This window comes from Piliocolobus tephrosceles, chromosome 5 (genome assembly GCF_002776525.5).
Source record: "Piliocolobus tephrosceles isolate RC106 chromosome 5, ASM277652v3, whole genome shotgun sequence".
Taxonomy (NCBI): Eukaryota; Metazoa; Chordata; class Mammalia; order Primates; family Cercopithecidae; genus Piliocolobus; species Piliocolobus tephrosceles.
In genome coordinates, this window is record NC_045438.1 from 143,004,837 (window position 1) to 143,027,278 (window position 22,442).

The window sequence follows — 22,442 nt, forward strand, 5'->3', positions numbered from 1 at the left end:
CCAGTAAGAGACAGTTCTGGTCATAGCAGCAGGATCTGATGAGGGTACTACAAGAGCTATGGGTTGCAGGTAAAGCCTCCCACTGGAGCACCTCCCTGATGTGAGCTTAGAACGTTCAGTGTGGGGCTGATAAAGAAGACATTGTCTTCCCCAGCTTCAGAGAGTTTTAATAAACTGATCCCAATGTGTGTCTGATAAAGGCTACTGAGCCATTTCTCAAAGTGGGCACACGTTTGGGCGGGTATACAGGAGACCAAGACTTCGAATAAAAAATATCTAAGTGCAAAGAACTTCTTGGCTGTCAACTCACTCATTTACTAAATGCTAATAAAATGCTGGGAATTAGGAGATAAATATAAATAAGATCTTTTTTTTTTTACCCTCAAAAATTGCAAAGACCATTAGGGAGAAACTTAATTAGACTCTGCAATGAAAAGTCAGTGCTACACAAGGAAAATTCATTTCAATAAACCTTTACTGAAATCCTCCTGTGTACCAGGCAGGGTCTTCTGAGATACCATCTTCCTCGCTGAAGGCCAGCGGAGCGGGAGACACAGAGGGCTGAATAATCACTATCCAGAGAGGCAATAACTATCAATGGGGCAAGAACAAGAGCTTGGCAGTAGAGAAGCAGGAAATTTGATTAATTGTATTAGATAAGAGGAACGTACGGTGGCTTATAACAAAAGGTTATTTTCTGGAGGTTATCTTCTATAACTGTTTAAATGGCCAACTTCCTTTAGGTTGTCCTGATATTAATAAAAATATTAATGTATTTTTTAATGGAATAATTGAGTCCAAAATATAGGGCCAATACCAGATTCTCATCAAGAAAATCATTTGTGAAATCATTTCCTTACTGAGGTATAACGAAACTCAATAAATAAATTCCAAAAATAGAAGGCTAAATTAGTCCTGACAGCAAAATGCTCCTTGACAAGTGCGGGCACTTGGCAGTTGTCCAGCATCTGAATAGACTCGAGAGAGCATCATGTTATCAGCTCAGCTTCATGCTACTAAAACAGCACGAAGGATTTCCTCTCCTGCCCCCTGAGCCCATGTTCACATGAGGCCTGTGTTAATAAGCCCACGAAGAGTGGAGAATTATAAAAGTATAGAACTGAAAAAAAAATCAAGGCTCTTACAGCCGTAACTAAACACATTTACATGACTTTCTCGATTCTGGCTGTCTAGCAATTTTGACCATTCCCTGTTATTTATTATTGTAGTGTTTACAGCTGGAAAAAGGTGGTACCAGATGGCTCTGCCCTGACATAATCTGGCAACCAGCAGGACATTTGCTAGAAATCCAGAAAACTATCAGTTAGTTAACATCTGAGATAAAGAAACGGTATTTGGAGGCAGTGGCGATGTCATGGGGAGTTTTTTGATTTTTTTTTTTTAAATCTGTCTTGTGTTATCGAGCCATGAATATAAATGCTAGTCTGATTCACCAGAAGCTTAACACTGCAATGTAACTCCAGTCATTTTAAATCTGTGAATCTTTCAGATCCTATGTAAAATACTTCAAGAAGTCAATTTTTAAAAAAAAAGTAAACAAACATTTCAAGATAGTTTTGTCCTAGGGCAATTTGAAAATTACTCAGTCTGGGCATGGTGGCTCATGCCTGTAATCCCAGCACTTTGGGAAGCTGAGGCAGATGGATCACCCGAGGTCAGGAATTTGAGACCAGCCTAGCCAACTCGGCGAAAACTTGTCTCTACTAAAAATACAAAAATTAGCTAGGCATGGTGGCACATGCCTGTAATCCCAGCTACTTGGGAGGCTCAGGCAAGAGAATCGCTTGAATCCTGGAGGCGGTGGTTGCAGTGAGCCAAGATCATGCAACTGTACTCCAGCCTGAGCGACAGAGCGAGACTCCGTCTAAATAAACTACAATAAAATAAGATAAAAATTCTTCAAGTCATGTTATAAGACAATGCTAATTCTTAAAACACATATTGTAATATATACATATTTTATTGCAGGTAAGAGATAAATGGGAGGACCCTTATTTATAAAGGGTATAGGCAATGTGGAGCTGTCCTCATCATAAGGAGGTGAAGAAGCCCAGCTCTGCCCATAGGACCTCCCCACTGTACCACTCTAAAAGGGATAGGGACATCAGGGCGAGGTGGCACTGAATGTCCTCAGAACCAAACTTGCCCTCGGAAGGATAAATGATCACTACATCCTTTTATTTGTTATAATGAACAAATGAATTAAAATAAATATAATCAAGGATTATTAATATAATCAGTTTTCTGTTTTTGTTTCTGTTTTCTAAAGAGACAGGTTCTCACTCTGTCACCCAAGCTGGAGTGCGGTGGCACTGTCATAGCTCACTGCAACCCGAAACTCCTGGGCTCAAGCATGTTCCCACCTCAGCCTCCTGGGTGGCTAGAATTACAGATGCAATTCATATAATCAGGTTTTTTAAAACCACTCCATCTTATAAAAGACGTAAACTAGACTTATGGAGCACACAATAAATAATGAATGCTTTTAATATGTACAGAACTCACATAAACTTTTTAAAAAAAGATTAACACTATAAACAGAAAACTAACAAAGGATATAAACTTAGTGATTTCCCTAAAAGAAATACAAACGACTAAGGAACAAGGGAGTTCAGAGGGGGTCTGCCTTCTTATTTATACTTTTTAGTATCTTCTAAATCTTTACCATAAATGTGCACTACACTGATAATGATCAGAAAAAGGTTTATATAAAATGGATTTGCCGAAGTAGAACAGTGATAATGTAAAGGAGTTAAACTTAGCTGTAAGATCTGTAGATGGCTTTAGGCACTAGGTCTGAAAACACTGACTCCTGGGGAAATCCCTTTGGTAATGTATTTTTAAGCCTTAATCTTAAATATGTGTGTATAAATGTGTGCACATAAAATCATGGGACTTATGGAACTAATCTCAATTTCAAACCATTCTTAATTTAACTGCATGTTCAGAATAATGTATGATGGCATGGATATAAAATCATCAAGGGATGACTTTGCTTTACTCATTTATCCAAGGCACATTCAGTGAGAGACTGAGAAGTGCTAGGACACAGCAATGAATGAGGTAAAGCCCTTATTATTCAGAAATGTACACGCTAAGTCACAATCAAATGCGATGGACACATGCTAAGATAGAGGAATTTACAAAGAGCTATGGAACACAGAGAAAGGGGCATCTAGTCATACAGGGTGTGGTGAGAGGGGATTGTCTGAGAACGTTTCAAAGAGAAAGTGAGAGAGAAGCAGCCAGGCGCAGAAGCTCATGCATGTAATCGCAGCACTTTGGGAGGAGGCTAAGGCAGGCAGATCACTTGAGCTCAGGAGTTCGAGACCAGCCTGGGAACACGGAAACCCTGTCTCTACAAAAAAAATTAGCTGGGTGTGGTAGTGCGTGTTTTTGGTCCCAGTTACTTGGGGGGCTGAGGTGGGAGGATCACTTGAGCGCAGGAAGTGGAGGCTGCAATAAGCCAAGATCGTACCACTGCATTCCAGCCTGGGTGACAGAGCAAGAACCTGTCTTCTAAAAAAATAAAATTAAATTAAAAATCTACCTCCAATTTTTTTTTTTTTTTTTTTTTTGAGACAGAGATAGAAGCTGAATCTGCATAGGATGCACAGTAATTCATGAGACACTCCAGGTAAGGACACTAAGGTTGCTCCAGGTAGAAACTGAGGCATATAAAAACATAAGACAGCTCAGGATGATGATAATTATGATGATGGTGGTGGTGGTGGTGCTGATGCTGGTGCTGGTACTGGTGGGGGTGACGGTAGCAGTTTACTAAGCACTTTGTGACAGAAACCATACTCTATGTATATTAAATCATTCAATTCTAACTACCTGTGTAGAAATAAGATACTGTTATTTCTGTCCTACAAATGAGGCACCTGGGAACAAAGATATTACATATAAATGCATGACATATAAGTAGAAAAGTCAGAATTCAACCTTGGGCAATCTGACTACAGAACTGACACTTTCAACCACCATATATACTGTTTCCAAAAGACAGTGACTTTCTTAAGAAATGGCAAGATGTTCAAGAAACTTTTGTTAAACAGTAGTCCAGGCACAGTGCCAGGTGCTGCAGATAAAAAGATGAGAGAAGCACAGGCCACAAGGAGAGCCCCAGTGTAGCAGGAAAGACACAATATTTATACAATAATGTTACATATGTGATCTTGAATACAAAGGGAACAGTCATTGATTCCGTGTGGCCTTGGGAACAGGGAACACATCTCAGCAGTTTATCACAGATAAACAGTTTTATAAAACAAACTGAACCTCTCTGAGAATATTTGGAGATTAAAAAAATTTTTTTCAGGCATCCAGGGCAAAATGTAAAGATATACAAAGGCACAATGAATGCAGGATAATTTCTAATATTATTATTGTGGTGCTGCTGTGCCAAATAATAACAGAATTGATAGGATTTGATGGAAAAAATGAAGGTGAGTGAACTTATGAACTCACCTGGAGAGAAGATAAGGAAATCTCTAAAGACAGAACTACAAGGACGGGAGCTACAGTGGTGAGCCAGCAGTTAGGCCCAACAGTTTTCTGTAAAGCAGACAGTCTATCTGACAGTTAGAAAGGCCAACTTGTTGAACCAAGATAAACACAACCAGGTGCATCTAGGAATGTGAGGCAGGAGGACAGAAGCAGACAGGAGAGTGTTCCCTGGCTCAAAGTTTTAAAAGTTAAAGACTGCATGTACATATCAAAATTATTCTCTACACTGACAGCATTTCACTTCAGAGCATCAAAAATTGAATTACATAATGTCTTTTATCTTCAAACTGCCAGAGTAATATAATAGATATATTTTTAAATGTAAGTACATTTACAAATAATTCTAACTGACGTAGCAGGTGCAGCAGAAATATGTCAGACACATTGTTAGGTAAATAAGAAATACTGTACCTTTAGGCGACAATGAGGTTTTAGATAAATTTAAATGCTTTAATCCCTTTGGGAGTTTGGCAAATTGAATACTTAAAGAGGACACACCTGAGAAAGGAAAAAAAGCGATTAGAATTTTCAAGTTCTCGGAATTGCATTTTCTACAATGAATGAAAATTAATTTTGATTCTGAATGAAGTGATCATATTTTTCTTTCTACTATCAGACTTTGTTTTCTAACCATTTACCATCAAGCCTCGTTTTCTTTCTCTCCTACCTACAGGGTAAGAGAAGGGGAAGATGTCTTATTCGGCATACAATATCTGAAACTTTTCCATTGGAGATACTTTTCTTGGGGCCAAGTGTCACTCTTTTTCTCATAGTTCTACTTAAAATGCAAATCCTCTTGGAAAGGATGTTAACCCCTTTTCTTTTTAACCTCTGTCTTAACGAATTGATCGCTCTTCTAGATGAGCAGATGTATGCTATTTAATTATTGTCAAGAAGAATGGAGTAACATTAACTATTCTGATAACAGCAGATGGATTCCTATACTTAATTGGCTTACAGCTAACAACCTCATACAGAGCTTCGGAGCATGTTTTAACTTCTTAAAAGTAGATTTTGTAACTTTGGATAACTCACCAGGAATTTACAGTATTTAAAATCAGATATCTTCTAAATTTAATAACCAGAGTGGGAGATTAAGAACACCAGCTCACCCATCCAAGGACTGCAATGAGCATAGACTGTTTTCTGGGAGAAAATAAGTAATACACAAATGTATGCCCTTCATACAGGTCCTCCAACTGACCTCCTGCTGTAGATGAGCCATCATTTCCCCAGGGGCATGTTCTTCAGAAGGCTCCTAAAACAATGTTAATTCCTGCTCCCTTAGGCTAATTCTCAAGCTTCAGGCAGCAGTAAGAAATTACTATGCTGGTTGCTATCCTACTATATAACCCCAAATTATCTATAAATCTTATCACAACTTCTAAGAAACAACATGGAGGTCGTGCAGCTAGAGTAAGCCTCTACATGGGCGTTTCCCCTAGAATAGTGGGTGTTCTGGGAGCCTCTATTTCCCCACTGTGTTTCCACAGTCAAAGAAGTTTGAAAATCACTGGATTAAATCACGTTAAATGGGTTTTTATCTGATTATTTCTAGAGACTTGAATATGCAAATACATTTTGTAAATTACAAGAAGAGGGCAGCCTTGATATTTAGCTGATACACTCTTGTAAAAAAAATAATAATAAGTGACTAACAAGTTGATGGAGGAAAGGGGAAAGACAGAATAACTGTTAAAACTTGATTAATCTAAAAGGCAAAAAAGCGAGGAAAACAGGGGACAAATAAAAAAATGGACCAGCACTTTGGGAGGCCAAGGCATGCGGTTCACAAGGTCAGAAGATCGAGACCATCCTGGCTAACACGGTGAAACCCTGTCTCTACTAAAAATACAAAAAATTAGCCGGGCGTGGTGGTGGGCGCAGGTAGTCCCAGCTACTCGGGAGGCTGAGGCAGGAGAATGGCGTGAACCCAGGAGGTGGAGGTTTGCAGTGAGCCGAGATCGTGCCACTGCACTCCAGCCTGGGTGACAGAGCAAGACTCTGTCTCAAAAAAAAAAAAAAAAAAGAAAAGGAAACAAATAGAAATACAACTTTTCACCCAAATATCTGAATGATTAAACATAAATTTATTAAATATATTTAATTTACATTTGTATTATTTAAAAATATTATGTAAATATAAAGATTCAAATTACTAATCTAAGATGATTTACTTGAATAAAAATATCAAATGTTTTCAAGAGATACACCTAGAGATATATGTATTCAGAAGTGAAAGTAAAAGCATGAAAAAAGATATGCTACAAACACTAACCAAAAGAAATCTGATGTAGCTGCAATGAGACAATTTAAATTTTAAGAAGCATTACTAAAGATAAATGGAATATTTCATTAATTAAGAAGATACAATTACTCTAAATCTATGCTCTGATTAACATCATCTGAAAATGTATAAAGTAAATCTGACAGTAACAAAAGGAAAATACATACATTATTACATAAACACACACATATATAATAATAGAAGTTTTCCAACACACTTCTATTAGTAGCTAATAAATGAACAGAAAAAGTCAGTAAAGATATAGAGAACATCAAGAGCATAATGAAGAAAGATATAATTGATATATTTAAAATGCTTTACCCAGTAACTACAGAATACATGTCTTCAAAGTCCACACTGAATATTTTCCAAAAGGAATCAGATACCGAGCCATAAATTTAGCAAGTCTCAACAAATAATAGAATGTTCCTTAGTACTGTGAATTCATACACAGAATATTTGTATGTTCTCTGTTACCACTACTGCAGTTAAAATACGAATTACAACAATAAGATAATTAGAAAATCCCCAAATAATTATAACGTAAGCAATATATTTCTAAATAACAAAAGAGCCAAAAATCACAATGGGAATTTTGAAGATCTTTTGAGTTAAATCTAAAAACTATAGTATTAAAATTTTGGGGATCTAACTAGAGCCATGCCTAAAGATAAATCAATAGACCTAAATAAATATTTTAAGAAAGATTAAAAACTGGAAAGTAATTATCTAATTATCCATCTCAAAAAATAGCAAATTAATCCTCACCCACCTCTGTAAACAGAAGGAAGGAAAAAAATAAGAAAAAGGGAAGAATCCAATTAAATAGCAGCCGTAAAAATAAGTACATTTAACAAAGTTGGTTCTTTAAAAATATTAACAAAATTAATAAACTCCAGCAAGACTGGTAAAATAAATAAATGAGAAAGAGAGATCAAATTATCAAAATCAAATCAAAAAAGAATGTAAAGATCTTACAGGCACTGAATTATAACTCGAGGGTATAAACAAATCTGTAAGTCAAAAAACTATCATTTTAATAGAAAGGAACAAATCCCTTATGAAAAACATGATAGACCAAAACTAATGTAAGAAGAAGTAAATAAGTTCAATAGTTCGCTATCTATTCAAGGAAACAAATCTATTATTAAAAAATCTCTCCATAAAGAGAAGCAAAAGAAGCCAAACACAAAGGAGTACATAGGCAAAGAACAGGCAAAGCTCATCCATCATGAGAGAAGTCAGAATAGTAGTTATCTTTTCCAAGTGGTAGAGGACAGGGCTGGTGATCACTGGGGCAAACCACAAGGTAAGTCTGGAGAACACTGGGAACATTCTGTCTCTTGATCTTGGTAGTGGCTTCTGGGAGAAACAAAAGGCCTCTTCTCTGTTAGAAAGCATACAGATTAGAACATTGTAGATGTCAGAGCATAGGTGAGTAAAAATTTTTACAGTTCCACCCATTCCTATAGCTTTCCTGGAGAGTTCAGAAACGCTAAGAAAAGTAAGTGAAAAAGCAAAATACAATGAAGTATTTCCATTTCAAAAATAAGGCTGAGAGGAAAAGACTTGGAACCAAGAATATAAGAATATAGGGATACTGGAAAAAATTGAGTCAACACTTCTAACTTTTAAATGCCCTAAAATCTAAATCTATGCCTTTTTCTTTTTTTTTCCCCCAAGATGGAGGCTCCCTCTGTCGCCCAGGCTGGAGTGCAGAGGCGTGATCTCGGCTCACTGCAACCTCCTCCTCCAAGGTTCAAGGGATTCTCCTGCCTCAGCCTCCCCAGTAGCTGAGACTACAGGTGTGTGCCACCACACCCAGCTAATTTTTTGTATATTTAGTAGAGATGGGGTTTCACCATGTTAGCCAGGATGGTCTCGATCTCCTGACCTCGCGATCCGCCAACCTTGGCCTCCCAAAGTGCTAGGATTACAGGCGTGAGCCACCGTGCCCAGCCAATCTATGCCATTTTTAAAATATTGCTTTACCTGTTTAACCATGAAAATATCAATTATCTCATTTAATCCTTAGAACATTCTTACTTGGTAGGTACTATTATTGTATTTTTAATATAAGGAAGCTGAGGTATAGAGAAGGTAGGTAACTTGTCCAAGAACACTTAGCTAGAAAGCTGTGAAGCTCGGAATTAAACCCATGTGTTTCGACTCTGGGACTCACTGATATACACTGAGACATGAAAGATCTAAAACACCAAGAAAAATAAGCAGCAATCCTAGAATCTATAAGTCTCTTGTCTTATTTAGAAGATCAAATCAGAGCCACCACCAAATAGCTGGGAAAAAATATGAGCATACTTCAGGTCAACAAAAAACACTAGAACTAGGATTCTAAATGGTGTCTAAATGAAATAACCGAATTTGTAATAAAGTGAGTGGAGGAGCCTGGGCAACATAGTGAGACCACATCACTACAAAAAACATTTAAAAATTAGCCAGGTGTGGCAGTGCACACCTGCAATCCCAGCTACTTGGGAGGCTGAGTGGCGAGGATGGCTTGAGCCCAGGAAATCGAGGTTGCAGTGAGCCATTATTGCACCATCATACTCCAGTCTGGGCAAAAAAAGTGAGGAGAAGAGGACAGACATTTTTGAAAAGGCTAAAATCATAAGAACTAAGGTAATTGGGACAGATAACTAGGAAAAACAGAACACAGAATTTGTAATGCTTAGAGAAGTAAAGCATAAATGTACATATATTAGTATTAGAAAACTAAAACCAAAGTTTCCCCTAAACAATGCACTCTGACATTTCTCTTCTATTCCACTGCTTTAAAAAAAAAAAAAAAAAAATGCTTGTCATGAACTATTAAATTGATTTCATGGCCAGCTAATGGGTCTTGACCCACAGTCTGAAAAAACACTGTGTTAGATGAAGACCAAGAGCAAGCTGGTGAACAGGCATGGCCTGGCAACAAGGGTAAGAACAGCTTGTGTATGTGTGTGGTCTGTTTACCATCTTGTGTGGTTCTTGCAGAAAGAGAGCAGTAGGGCATCTAGCATTTGAAGGATTACTCATACACATTATACCTCGGCTTACTAAGTCATACTTGAACCTCCTTTACCACAACCCCCTCAGCAATCAGAAGACTGCAGGCCTGGTCCTCTATACATAGATGTGAAAATAACAGTTTTGCTGCATCAACATTCATATCATACAAATCTTTGAGAGTTTCCACCAAATAAGTTCCTGAGTGGAAGGTTTAGGTACAAAACTACATTCCATTTGCTGTATAAATTCCTCAGAATTCTTGGCCACTTAACTGTTAAGACCTTATCTTTTGTTTTTTTTTTTTTTTTTTTTTTTTTTGAGACAGAATCTCTCTCTGTTGCCAGGATGGAGTGCAGTGGCACAATCTCAGCTCACTGCAACCTCTGACTCCCTGATTCAAGCGATTCTCCTGCCTCAGTCTCTCAGGTAGCTGGGATTACAGGCACATACCACCACACCCAGCTAATTTTTGTATTTTTAGTAGAGATGGGGTTTCACCACATTGACCAGGATGGTCTCGATCTCCTGACCTCATGATCCCTTTGCCTCAGCCTCCCAAAGTGCTGGGATTACAAGCATGGGCCACCATACCCAGCCCCTTGTATTTCTCTGAGCTTCCTTACAAATAATAGTCCTGGCTTAGTCTTTTTTATATCCTGTATAACTTAATTACAGACTCCTCCTTCACCCTTTTTATTACTTTCAAACACAAAATACCATCACTGAAAAGCTTGGGAATAAAAATTACTAAAAGTTTTCTCTAGATTGAAATTTCAATAAACATTTTATACTCAATTAGATTTCTTGTGGAATTTCCATCCATGAGCAGAAAAGTTACCAATCCTTCAGGTAGTTAGCCTGAATGAAAAGAATACAGAATTTGTGTTCAGGAGGCTCATCCTGAAGAGTAAAGAAAGGTGGGAGATATGAATGTTGGCAGTTGTCTGTGAGCACTGGCAAATACAGCAATGAATGAATTTAGAAGGGGCAGAAATGAGAAAAGTCTTGGTCTGCGAAAATATTTTCAGGATGTCAAAATTTGAGGGTATGTGAGCAGAAACCACACTACAGACTTGGCAGGAATATTCAAGGCTATCCTTGGAATGATTCATGATGACAGCACTGGTGAATGGGCTGCAGCTAGATAAAAAGACACAGGTCTCAGAAATAGGAAAGCAGAGGGAAAAAGGAGGTAAACATCATCTTTGAACACATGGTCTGACTCTATACAAAAGAAATCTCTCAAACTTCACCATAATTTTCAAGTGCAAATAAAAAAACCTATACAAGAGAATTAAGATTGAATACAATCAAATAAATCAAATTCAATTTAAAGAAAATATCTGTTGATTGTGGACCAAGTCTTACACTAGATGCTTTGCATCTTAGGAAACAAGGAAGGGGAGACAGAAAACCCAGAAACTGAGGATGAGAGGAAGCAAGGTGCTGAAGCATGGGGGAAGAAATGTCCACCTCTAGTTCTCATGTGAGCAGAATGAAGTAAGTGCTATTATGGAAGTTTACATGGGAGCTCCAAAGTGAGGGCAAGACAAAGGAAACTGCACCTGCGGTGATAAGTTGTCCAATGTGGCTGCACCTCAGAGAACATGAAGTGGACAACGGGATAGAAAACAAAGGGCCTCAAATTCATTCTTCCTCTTCCATCTCCCCAAACAATGTGTGGTATTTTAGGTCTGGCTTCTTTCACTTAACAGTGTTTTTGAGGTTCATCCATGATATGGCATGTGTCAGAATTTCATTCTCTTTTGAGTAGTATTCCAATGCACATATTATATACACCACATCTTATGTAACCACTCTCCAGTGACAAACATTTGGGATGTTTCTACTTTTTGGCTATTATAACTAATACTGCTACAAACATTCATTCACAAGTCTCTGTGTGGACATAAGTCTCCTTTCACTTGGGTGATACACCTAGGAGTAGAATTGCTGGGTTATATGGCAGGTTTGAGTTTAACTTTTTAAGAAACTGTCTAGCGTGTTTTGCATGTGGCTGCACCGTTTTACACTCCCACCAGCAACGCAGGAGTTTCCATCTCTTCATATCCTTTTGAAGACTTATTTTGATTATTGCCACACTACTGCTTTTGAAATGGTACCTCACTGTGGTTTTAATTTGCATTTCTCTAAACACTGAGAAGTGTCCCCATCCTGATCCATCTGAACTCTGGATTTCATTTGCTTAAGAACCTTCCTCAAACAACTACCTCCCTCTACAGACTTTTCCTGTCTGTTGATAAATATGACTGAGTCCCTCCCATCTTAAAAAACAAAACCAAAAATAGCCCTCCCGTCTATAAAACGGTGATCACCATGATTTCTACTTTGTCACATTCACCTCTCTGTAGTATCTAATAGAGAAACATTTGTTTTTCCTAAGAATTGAGTATACCCTAGAAAAACTCCTATTCCAGTACTACGCAACCATTAATTTCAGCTTTGGTTTATTCTATGAGGGTACTTTTGGCATGATCTAGTTTTCTAATTCAGTCTCAACCTTCCTGTAGATTCACTACTTTAGATGATGACCAGTTACCCTGGAGATTTTTGCTTGAATATAACTTAGGTATCTTTGTCAGCACCAAACAATGACCATATTAAGGACAAAACGAAAAACTGAACATCTGTATCAGTATCTTCAGCTCAGTTTAATAATTAATACTCTTCAAATATAACATTGAAAGGTGAAAGGCCGTATTCAACAAACCTGGAAAACATCTGCAACAGAAAATGAAAACAAAATAGTCCCACTAGAGATAAACCAATTCCTTCTTAAACCTTGTCCATCAGTGTTCCACTAAGAATTCAAATTCTCGAGTTTCCCTTTCTAAACCTACTGACTCCTCTCTCTACACATCCACTTTTAATAAAACATTCTGACTCTTCGTGAACTCTAGTCCTTCATCCTTTCCCTATTCTCACACTCAAATCTTGTTAAATATTAAAATATAATAGTGGTAAAGAGAAATCTAAGATAGTCTCCGAGATTCTCACCCCCTGGTGTATACGCCCTGTGCAATTTCCTTGAATATGGGGATGGGGAGCAGTAAATACACTGTTGACTCTTGAACAACATGGGTTTGAACTGCACTGGTCCACTTCTGTGTGGATTTTTCTCCACCTCTGCCACTGCAGACACAGCAAGATTAAGGCCTCCTTTTCTTCCTCCTTCTCCTCAGCCTACTCAATGTGAAGATAACCAAGATAAAGACCTTTATGATGATCTACTTCTGCTTAACGAATAGGAAATATATTTTCTCTTTCTTATGATTTTATTAATAACATTTTATTTTATTCAGCTTAAAGAATACTATATAATACATATAACACACAAATTACACGTTAGTCAACTTTTTATTGGCAAGGCTTCCAGTCAACAGTGCTATTAGCAGTTAAGTTTTGAGGGAGTCAAAAATTACATGTGCATTTTTGATGGCTTATGGTCAGTGACTCTCACTCTTGAGTTGTTCAAGGGTCAACAGTAATGAGACATCCCTACCACGATTAGGTTACTAATCACTTGACTTTGAGTTCATGAAGAACAGGGAAACTGTCATGGGTGGGTCGGATCCAGTCAGGTGAACTGTTTAAAAGAAACTAAAGCATCAGAGAGATGTGCTCCAGCTAGCCTCACACACAAAGCAAACTGCTATGTTGTGAGATAAGGGGGTCACATGACAAGAACCCTTCTAGGAGCACAGCCTCTAGGAGCTGGGAGTGGTACCCACTGGCAGCTAGCAAGAAACTGGGGACCTCGAGCCTATAGCTCCAAGGAAATTAATTCCACCAACAACCAGTGAACTTAAGGAGGACTCCAGGTCACAGATGAGAGCACAGCCCCCTGCTGACAACTTGCTTTGTCTTGAGAGACCCAGAGCACAGAACCCAGCTAACCCGGACCCAGACTCCTGAGCCAAGACACTATGAGATAATAAATTGGTATCATTTTAAGCTACCAAGCACGTGGTAATTTGTTATGCAGGACTATATAACTAATAAAATACATTAAAAAAATCTTCCTTTCCTTTTGTTTCACTTCAAAAAAAGCTAAACAGATCATACAATTTTAACATAAGTATTTATATGAAAGGGTGGAAAGAACCGGAAGCCAACAGCAATCAACAGCACTTATAATTACAACTTAGCTTGATACAGCTCTTCAGGCATGGCTAAATTAAAATTCTCTAATCCTCTTACAATTCTGGCATCAATGATAATGAGAACCCCGCAGTACCTCTATCCTCCAGTGGGTTGCCAGCAAGGTTAATTGTATGGAGTCCTGAGTTGGGATTATGCGCTAAAGCACTGGCCAGTTTTTGTGCAAAATCTCTGCATGTAAACAAAACAATAAGATTAAGTAGCAAAATGTAAAATGTAAAACCATTCAAACAGAACATTTAAAGCTTAGAACAGAGTGAAATCTAAATAGAGAAACCTCCCTTACAATATTAGTCTATATAGCATATATTTCTTTTTTTTTTTTGAGACGGAGTCTTGCTCTGCCACCCGGGCTGGAGTGCAGTGGCTGGATCTCAGTTCACTGCAAGCTCCACCTCCCGGGTTTACGCCATTCTCCTGCCTCAGCCTCCAGAGTAGCTGGGACTACAGGCGCCCGCCACTTCGCCCGGCTAGTTTTTTTGTATTTTTTAGTAGAGACGGGGTTTCACCATGTTAGCCAGGATGGTCTCGATCTCCTGACCTCGTGATCCGCCCGTCTCGGCCTCCCAAAGTGCTGGGATTACAGGCTTGAGCCACCGTGCCCGGCCTGCATATATTTCTTAATACCCATTAATACCTCATTAGAGAATTTGTAAAGCCACAGCCAGAAAATGGTTCATTTTGTGGCCAAAAGCGAAAAGAAAATATATAATTGCCCTTTTAAAGGCACTCTGTTGTATGCTATTAATAGTACTCTCTGGCCCCTCCATAATTAAAAAAAGAAAAAAAAAAATCCTGGATCGAACCTGCTTTTCATGAAAATTATAGTATTTACCATATCTTATTTCTCATTTCATGCAATTGTGAATGCAAAACTGATTACACTAATTATTAAGTTTAAAGGTTACAATTGCTAGCGCTACATTTTGGCAAAAATTAAAACTACTGTTTTAGTTATGTTTAACTTAAAATAACGTACTAAGTGCTATGATTATGAAACTGTCAACCGTCCTCATTTAGCAGCAGTGAAATCTTTATTCTACTAGATTCTAACTCTTATGCTCTTAACAGTAGGCTTAGGTAATGACTACTAAACCACTAGATAAAGACTATACAAGCATTAACCTGAAAAAGAAAAAAATGACTAAAACTGATCAAAGCAAAGCAGTAAAGTCATATGAAATACGTTATCACTATGACCACCAGTAATGATAATAAAACCTACATATACCATCTACAGAGTAAAAGGCACTTTGCCAAGTACTTTAAATATATTAATTCATTTATCCTTGCAATTTTAATTGTATAAAATAGGCATTATTATCATCCCCATTGTAAGAGTGAAGAGAATGAGGCACAGAAAGCTTAAGCAACTTCTGCAAGGCCATGAGAAATCTGGCTCAAGGATCCATGCTCTTAAAAATGATACTATGTACTCTCAAAAATATCAAGTGACACAATATCAAGAGATGTTACCAAATGCTTAGGCTTCATGATGATGGGAATTATAGGGATTTTTTTTTCCCAGAAGGAAAAACATTGCTGTATATGTGATCAGCCCAATTAAAAAAAAAAAAACTATGAATTGATTAGAAGAACAAATGGCACAGAGTTTTAAAACAACATATTTATAGATTCAGGAAAATACTCACGTTCTAAGTCCAGCATTTTCCAACACTAATTCTTCCAGTCGATTGGACCTACTCACCACCCTCAAGATCTGTTCACAGACATCAGTGGACTGTAACAGAAAACATTCTTTGACTACTCCATAACTCTAAAGAAGAAAAACTTTATTGTTATAAATCTACGCAATGCAAAGTTTTAATTAAGTAAAACGTCACTCATTCAACAAACCCTGAATGAGCATCTACTACTATGCACCATCGTCATGAAGATCCTGGAAACACAATGTTATAAAGGAGAAAGTCCCTGCCTTCAAGAGTGTGCCATCCAGCAGGGGAAACAGACAAGAAGAATACTATGGTCAGAGTTTGTGTCCCCCCTCCCAAAATTCATAGTTTAAAACCTAATCCCCACTGTGATAGCGTTAGCAATTAGGTGCCTTTGGGAACTGACTAGGTCATGGTGGTGGGGCCTTCATGAAGGAATTAGTGCTTTCGTAGAAGAGGCCCCAGAGATCTATCTTGCCCCTTTCCACCTAGTAAAGACACAGCTAAAAGGCACCACCTGTGAACAAGAAAGAGTGCTCTCACCAGACACCAAGTCTACTGGAGCCTTGATCTTGGACTTCTCTGCCTCCAGAACTGGGAAATAAACCTGTTGTTTATAAGCTACCTAATGTATGATATTTTGTTATAGCAACTTGAATGAAATAAGATAAAAATATACAATTATGATAAAATAATGAAAAGACCGTTTTGGTAGTTCTATGCATACATGTAAGTGCACCTAATCCAGGTTCACAAAACTAAGAGGACTTCCCAAAGAAGGTGACGTTCAAAATGGAGAACTGAAGACTAAGTGTGAGTGATGATGATAACGATGTTGAAAATATCTTTGCTGAGTTCTCACCATGTGTCAGGTACTGAGTCAAGTCCTCTATGTGTATTTCATTATAAAACCATTAAAGATTATTATTCCATTTTCATAGATAAGAAAATTAAGGTTTAAAGATGTCATAACCTTAAATAGGAAGGCTAAATAAGTACTTGATGAACGCTAGCTGGTATCAGGATGTTCCTACTGGAATATAAATAGGATAAAATGGGAAACAACATAATAATAGGAAAAACTTTAATAAATAATAGTCTCATGTTAATAAACATGTTTTCAAAACAACCATTATGTAGTTATAAAACTATTACGCCTATATGTTAGGCATATAGACATATGCCTATATGTTAAACAAGATTACAACAATTAAAATGAGTAATATATAACAACATTTTGAGGGGACTATGAAAAATGAAGAGTTGTGCCCTGGTGGTAAAATTGTGCATATTTTTAAAAAATATTTATTAATGTTTTTATATTTATAACCTGCCTCATTCCAAAACTAATTTAAAGTGGTTCTTGACCTTAATATTACTTATACATTAAAAAGTCATTTCGCCCATGTCTGTAATCCCAGAACTTTGGGAAACTGAAGAAGGCAGATTACTTGAGCTCGAGTTCAAGACCAGCCTTGGGAATGTGGTGAAATTTCATGTCTACAAAATATACAAAAAGTAGTGGGGTGGGGTCCCAGACTGCACGTGCCTGCAGTCCCACCTACTCAGGAGGCTAAGGTGGGAGGATCGCTTGAGCCCAGGATGTCGAGGCTGCAGTGACATCCCAGCCTGCATCCCACTGCATCCCAGCCTGGGCCACAGAGTGAGACCCTGTTTCACACATGCACACACACATACACACACAAAGTGATTTTAAAATTCTCCTCGCAACCTAGCGCGTACTAAATACTTCATGATAATAAAAAAGAGAGAGAGAAAGAAGCCTTGTTCTGTGTGCCATAGCATACAATATCAAAGCACCTTCTTTTCTTAAAATATCACATAAAAATATTACAGTACTTTGACTTATATAACAAATACCCAACTGGATTAATCATAATTGGAACACAGTCTGAATGTGGCACAAGTTCTCTAGCCAAGTATTTTTAAGAAAACCTAACTTAGAAACACCCCAAGTCCCACAGCATGTAAGGCTCTCATAATTCTTATTTGCTGTTTGATTCCATTCTGTCAATAATGTCACTTTCACACTATTCCTGGGTTTCCAATGTGTCCCACTGATTAAGGAGGAAAGAGAAAAATTAATTCCAATTGACCTGATGCCTGCAATTTACATTATGCTGACTGTGATGATATTCAAAATGGTGACCCCCTTATCAGTGCAATTCTTTATCTCACAATGTACATACGAGGGAAATGGCCTTATTCTGTGCTGTCATGATAAAAAGTGACTACTTAGATAATGTTTTTGCGGATATTATCCTAATTACCAGAAATAATTCTTGGGATCATTACCGTTTCTGGGCTACCTTGCAGTGCACCCAGAAAAGTAATTTACCATAATGCTTTGAAGATTTACAGCCCATTGGGGTATAAATACTGTAATACAAATTTATTAAGGAAAACGTATGAAAGTGTCTCCAACTTTTCTTGAAAATGCCAGTAGGGGAGATGTATAACAAATCATTCATGACTAAATTAATTCTACTAATTTTTATTGAATGCCAAGTACATTAAAAGCATCATTTTCTACAGGGATGAATATAAGGAAATGAAACTTTTAAAGGGAGACACACTCAAACCTAGCTACTAAGTATAATGTGATAATTCCAGTAGTATTTTCCAAATGTCTACAGCATGTGCAGCACTACATGCATCAATTTAGGAAATTTTTTAAAAACTGGATACAGTGGCTCTCTAGGAGCTTGCATTCAGTTAAAAAATGAATGTAAACAACAAAAACTAGAATCACTATAGACTAATAAATGAACTATTGCAAAATAAATTAATTTTTTAAAACTCGAACTTTAGAACTGAAAGAAACCGTATACATTATCTCGTCCCACCATGTCATTCCCTAAAGACTAAAAAAAGATGCGATGATGCTCACCAATTTGCCTGAGCTGCAAAACAGAAGAAGCTGAGCAAGACCCCAATTCTACTGCTTTTTTAATGAGTCAAGAATGTTGGCCAAAAACATGGTCCTAATTGCATATTCAGTACCATTTTTTAAAAAAATCCTTGACTCAAATTAGAAATACTGATTGCTAATTTGCTTCATAAGATCAACATAAAGTCATATTTTTCTTGTGGCACCTTAGCACAGGAGGCTTTTATTGGACTAGTAACAATCTTAACCCAGAGAGCTTATATAACTTGAGAAGCAGCCACTTATTTTTGCCCTTGCACTTCATGTTTACAAAAATCCAAAGACGTGCCTCTTCATATTGTCCTTTTCTTTGAATAAACCCAATGTTAACTGCCCACTTCAGTACCCATCAAAAGGGAAAGTATCATTTCTTTTTAACTTTGGGTAAAAAACATCAAGAATTTAGTATTCTTTTTGAAGACCTGTAGAGTAATATCCACAAAGATCACTTCATTTTAAAATATCAAATATTAAAAATATATGCAAACTGTATTTTTGTGTTTAAATCTCAGTTAATAGAAAAGCAGCATGAGCAGTCCTCACATCCTGTCACTCCACTTCCTTCCATCCCAGGACACCCAAGAAAACATAATAGCATTTACATGCTTTGTTTTGCCAGGACTGAAATGATTAGGTGCATATTTTATGTCCTAAACATCTAAGGCAGCTGAAAGGAGACGATACCTGGGAGGAATAATGACAGAATGGCAGCGGCAATTGCCTGGACACCTTCCTGTAATTGCAGGTTGGGACAATCTCCAAAAGTGAGATATCCACAACCTTCTTGAAACCCTCTTGAGGCCCGATTCTGAAATTCACAAGCTTATGTAAATGTTTGAATGAGCCAGAAAAAACTGACATGGTAGCAAACCATTGTTCTCTCTGATCCCACAACCCCTGGACTAATCTCCTTCTCATTCCTCTAATGGCTCCCCTTTCCCATCTGTACTCTTGGCTGGCTCAGTCCTGGAAATGGTCCCATCCCAGCAAGCAGCACATAAGGGACATCTTAGGTCTCCCATCATGGCTACCTGTCTGCTCCCTGAGGGCTCACCTGGCTCCAACTCATGCCAACCCTCACTCCAACATCACTGCTCAGACACAACTCTTGTTTGAGTTATATAGTTCACATAATTCATACTCTCATATATGTTCATTTCTCAATCTCTTTGATAACTTATTAGACATATACTTATTAAACCAATTTTTATTAAATAGTTACTATGAGCCACACACTCTCATAAGCACTGGATAGAGAAGAGTAAGAAATGGTTCCAGCTAGCTCACAATAATAGGTATGCAGGAAGCTGAGGCCCTCAAAGGTCAGTTAAGTTATCTAAGGTAACACAGCCTTATAATAAAAATCAGAATCTGAAATCCAGGTTTCTCATTCCAAGTCTATGCATTTTCCTCTACCATAGTGGCTTTTAAGGGACCCCAAATGAGTTTAGTCCATTTTCAAACATACAGTGTTTTAGGCTACCCCTACCCCAAGCAAATTCAGAGAACCAAGTCGCCTGCCCACTAGCCAGTCTCAACCCTCCATGTCCTACAGATCCACGTCTTACTACAAGTCTGATGTATTCACTATGAAAATCTTAAACCCCCAGATCCTATGACCTCTGAAAGTTAGAGACTTAAACATGAGAGTCTCCAGGAAAACATACAAATTCTTTCTTATCCCATAACAAACACCAGAGAGTTAATTTATGGATAAGCATCTGTCCATATGACTGATATGAACTGTCAACAACCCCAACACAGCATCTTATTTCCACTAATAAAATACACCAAATATTTTTCTCTTTCATACCTTATGAAAACAGATTTCCCTTTAATTTAATTTTGCTTTCATACAAATCTACCCAAAAACCCATCTAGAAAATCAGCATTAACTATCATTACTCGACCAGGGGAACACTACCTGCTAAAGTTTTCCTAAATTCTTAGGAAGGGAAACTTTGTAGACACAGAGTGTAAGACAGGAATATAAGATCTGCTATTTGCAGCTGTGCAAACGTAACTTTAACAGTTTTTGCCAACTTAATGGTTTGTACTAAAGGCTACACTAAATGTATCTTTTTGTTCATCCTCTTAAATTGCCTGAAACAGCTGAACACATGAGGAAATACTTGGAAGCATCTCACATCACAACTTTTACTAAATGTTATGCAAATCATTTAAAGGAAAATATCTCCTCAAGAAATAAAATGCATACAGTTTACCAGTACAGAAAAAAAAAAAAAAATTTTTTTTTCTTTTTTACAATTATTGGGTTTTTGAAATTCAGCAAAGTCAAGCAACATTTGCTGCATGTTTGATTACTTACCAGTTTTAGATCCTTAGAGGACAGCTTTGTGAACCACTGATTATATTCCAGAGCAGCTATGATAGGTATTAAGTCCCTGGAAGCAGAAACAAAGTACATGAAAGTGCTCCTACAAGTAGCTACACTGACACTTAATTTTTAATCCATGACATCCAAGTTCACCTGTTAATTTCTATTATTCACAAACACAACATCTAGTAGGCCACGAGACAACAACTAAGTTCTCAAAGACTGATCTTCAAAGTTCCCAAAAGTTTAAGTAAATTGTCTCTAGGGACTCTGTTTCCTACTTCCAAAGGAAAAGAGGCTGGTATCAGAATTTGCTGGAAGAACCTCCTTGCCCTGAGAGAAATCATACCTCTAAGTCCATACCAATAACAAGTCTTACTTCTTTAGACCTCTCCTTCATAAAATCTTTTTTTTTTTTTAGACAGGGTCTCGCTTTGTCACCCAAGATGGAGTGCAATGACATGGATCATGGCTCATTGCAGCCTTGACTTCCCAAACTCAGGTGATTCTCCCACCTCAGCGTCTCAAGTAGCTGGGACTACAGGCACGCGCCCCCACGCCTGGCTAATTTTTTGCATAGATGGAGCGTTTCCCCATGTTCCTCAGGCTAGTCTCAAACTCTTGGGCTCAAAGCAATCCACCCACCTTGGCCTTCACCCAAAGTGCTGGGATTACAGGTGTAAGCCACAGTGCCTGGCCTCCTTCATAAATTCTTTAACCATCAATTATCTCATATAGTATTCTCTAGTCAGAGGAGTTCATATTGCAAGCAAGATACTGCCTACCCTGACAGTAAGTGGCACTGGATGGATGCCCAATGCTTAGCAAGCATTTTCCAACCATTTGGTCTTTTTTTGTTGTTGTTCCTAGTAGTGATTACATCCATATGATAACCCAGGTGCATTTTTGTCTTAGGCTTCATATCAGCTCTTCGACCACAGAGTGAAGCTATTTGCATGACAGTTCTGCCTCCATTCCAATTTTGCAGCCTAAGCTCCCACAACTCATCCCATGCTCAAGACAAAAAGCTGACAACTCCTTACTCATCCAATATGATGTGCAATTTCACATTCAGAATAATCTTTTACTGCTCTGTTATGAAAATTGGTGTGTCCTTAAATGCCACTATTATCACACATCCTCACCTCCTTAAGTCCTCCCCTGGTCAAACCCCATCTCCCTTTTTAGCATTTATTCTATCTTATATTATAGTTTGTTGCTTTAAGCATCCTTACCACCCCCAATTATTAAGTTCTTTGAAAACCAAGCCTTTGTCTACCTCAGTTTTTTAGCTTTAGTGAGGTAATAGCAGTTTTATACTCAGTGCAGGACAAGTAGTAGATACTCAAATTTTTACTGAAATAGAAAAGAAAGGCAGAAGGTGGAAAGAGGTCTAAGAATCAATATTATCTCATAGCTCTGGGTGCCGGCCCTGTGCTTGGCACTCTACATAGACCAGTTCGTTTA

At 37.8% G+C, this 22,442-nt stretch overlaps 1 protein-coding gene across 1 annotated transcript in view; it reads right to left on the bottom strand.

The window, feature by feature from the left end:
- Positions 1-22,442, bottom strand: part of CARMIL1 (capping protein regulator and myosin 1 linker 1) — a 341,373-nt gene that overhangs the window by 134,673 nt on the left and 184,258 nt on the right. The window contains exons 9-12 of the mRNA XM_023209724.3: positions 20,967-21,042; positions 15,667-15,755; positions 14,091-14,185; positions 4,945-5,031 (exon numbers count right to left, since the gene is read on the bottom strand). Coding sequence (XP_023065492.1) covers positions 4,945-5,031; positions 14,091-14,185; positions 15,667-15,755; positions 20,967-21,042 — 347 coding nt within the window. The remainder of the gene's footprint in view (positions 1-4,944; positions 5,032-14,090; positions 14,186-15,666; positions 15,756-20,966; positions 21,043-22,442) is intronic.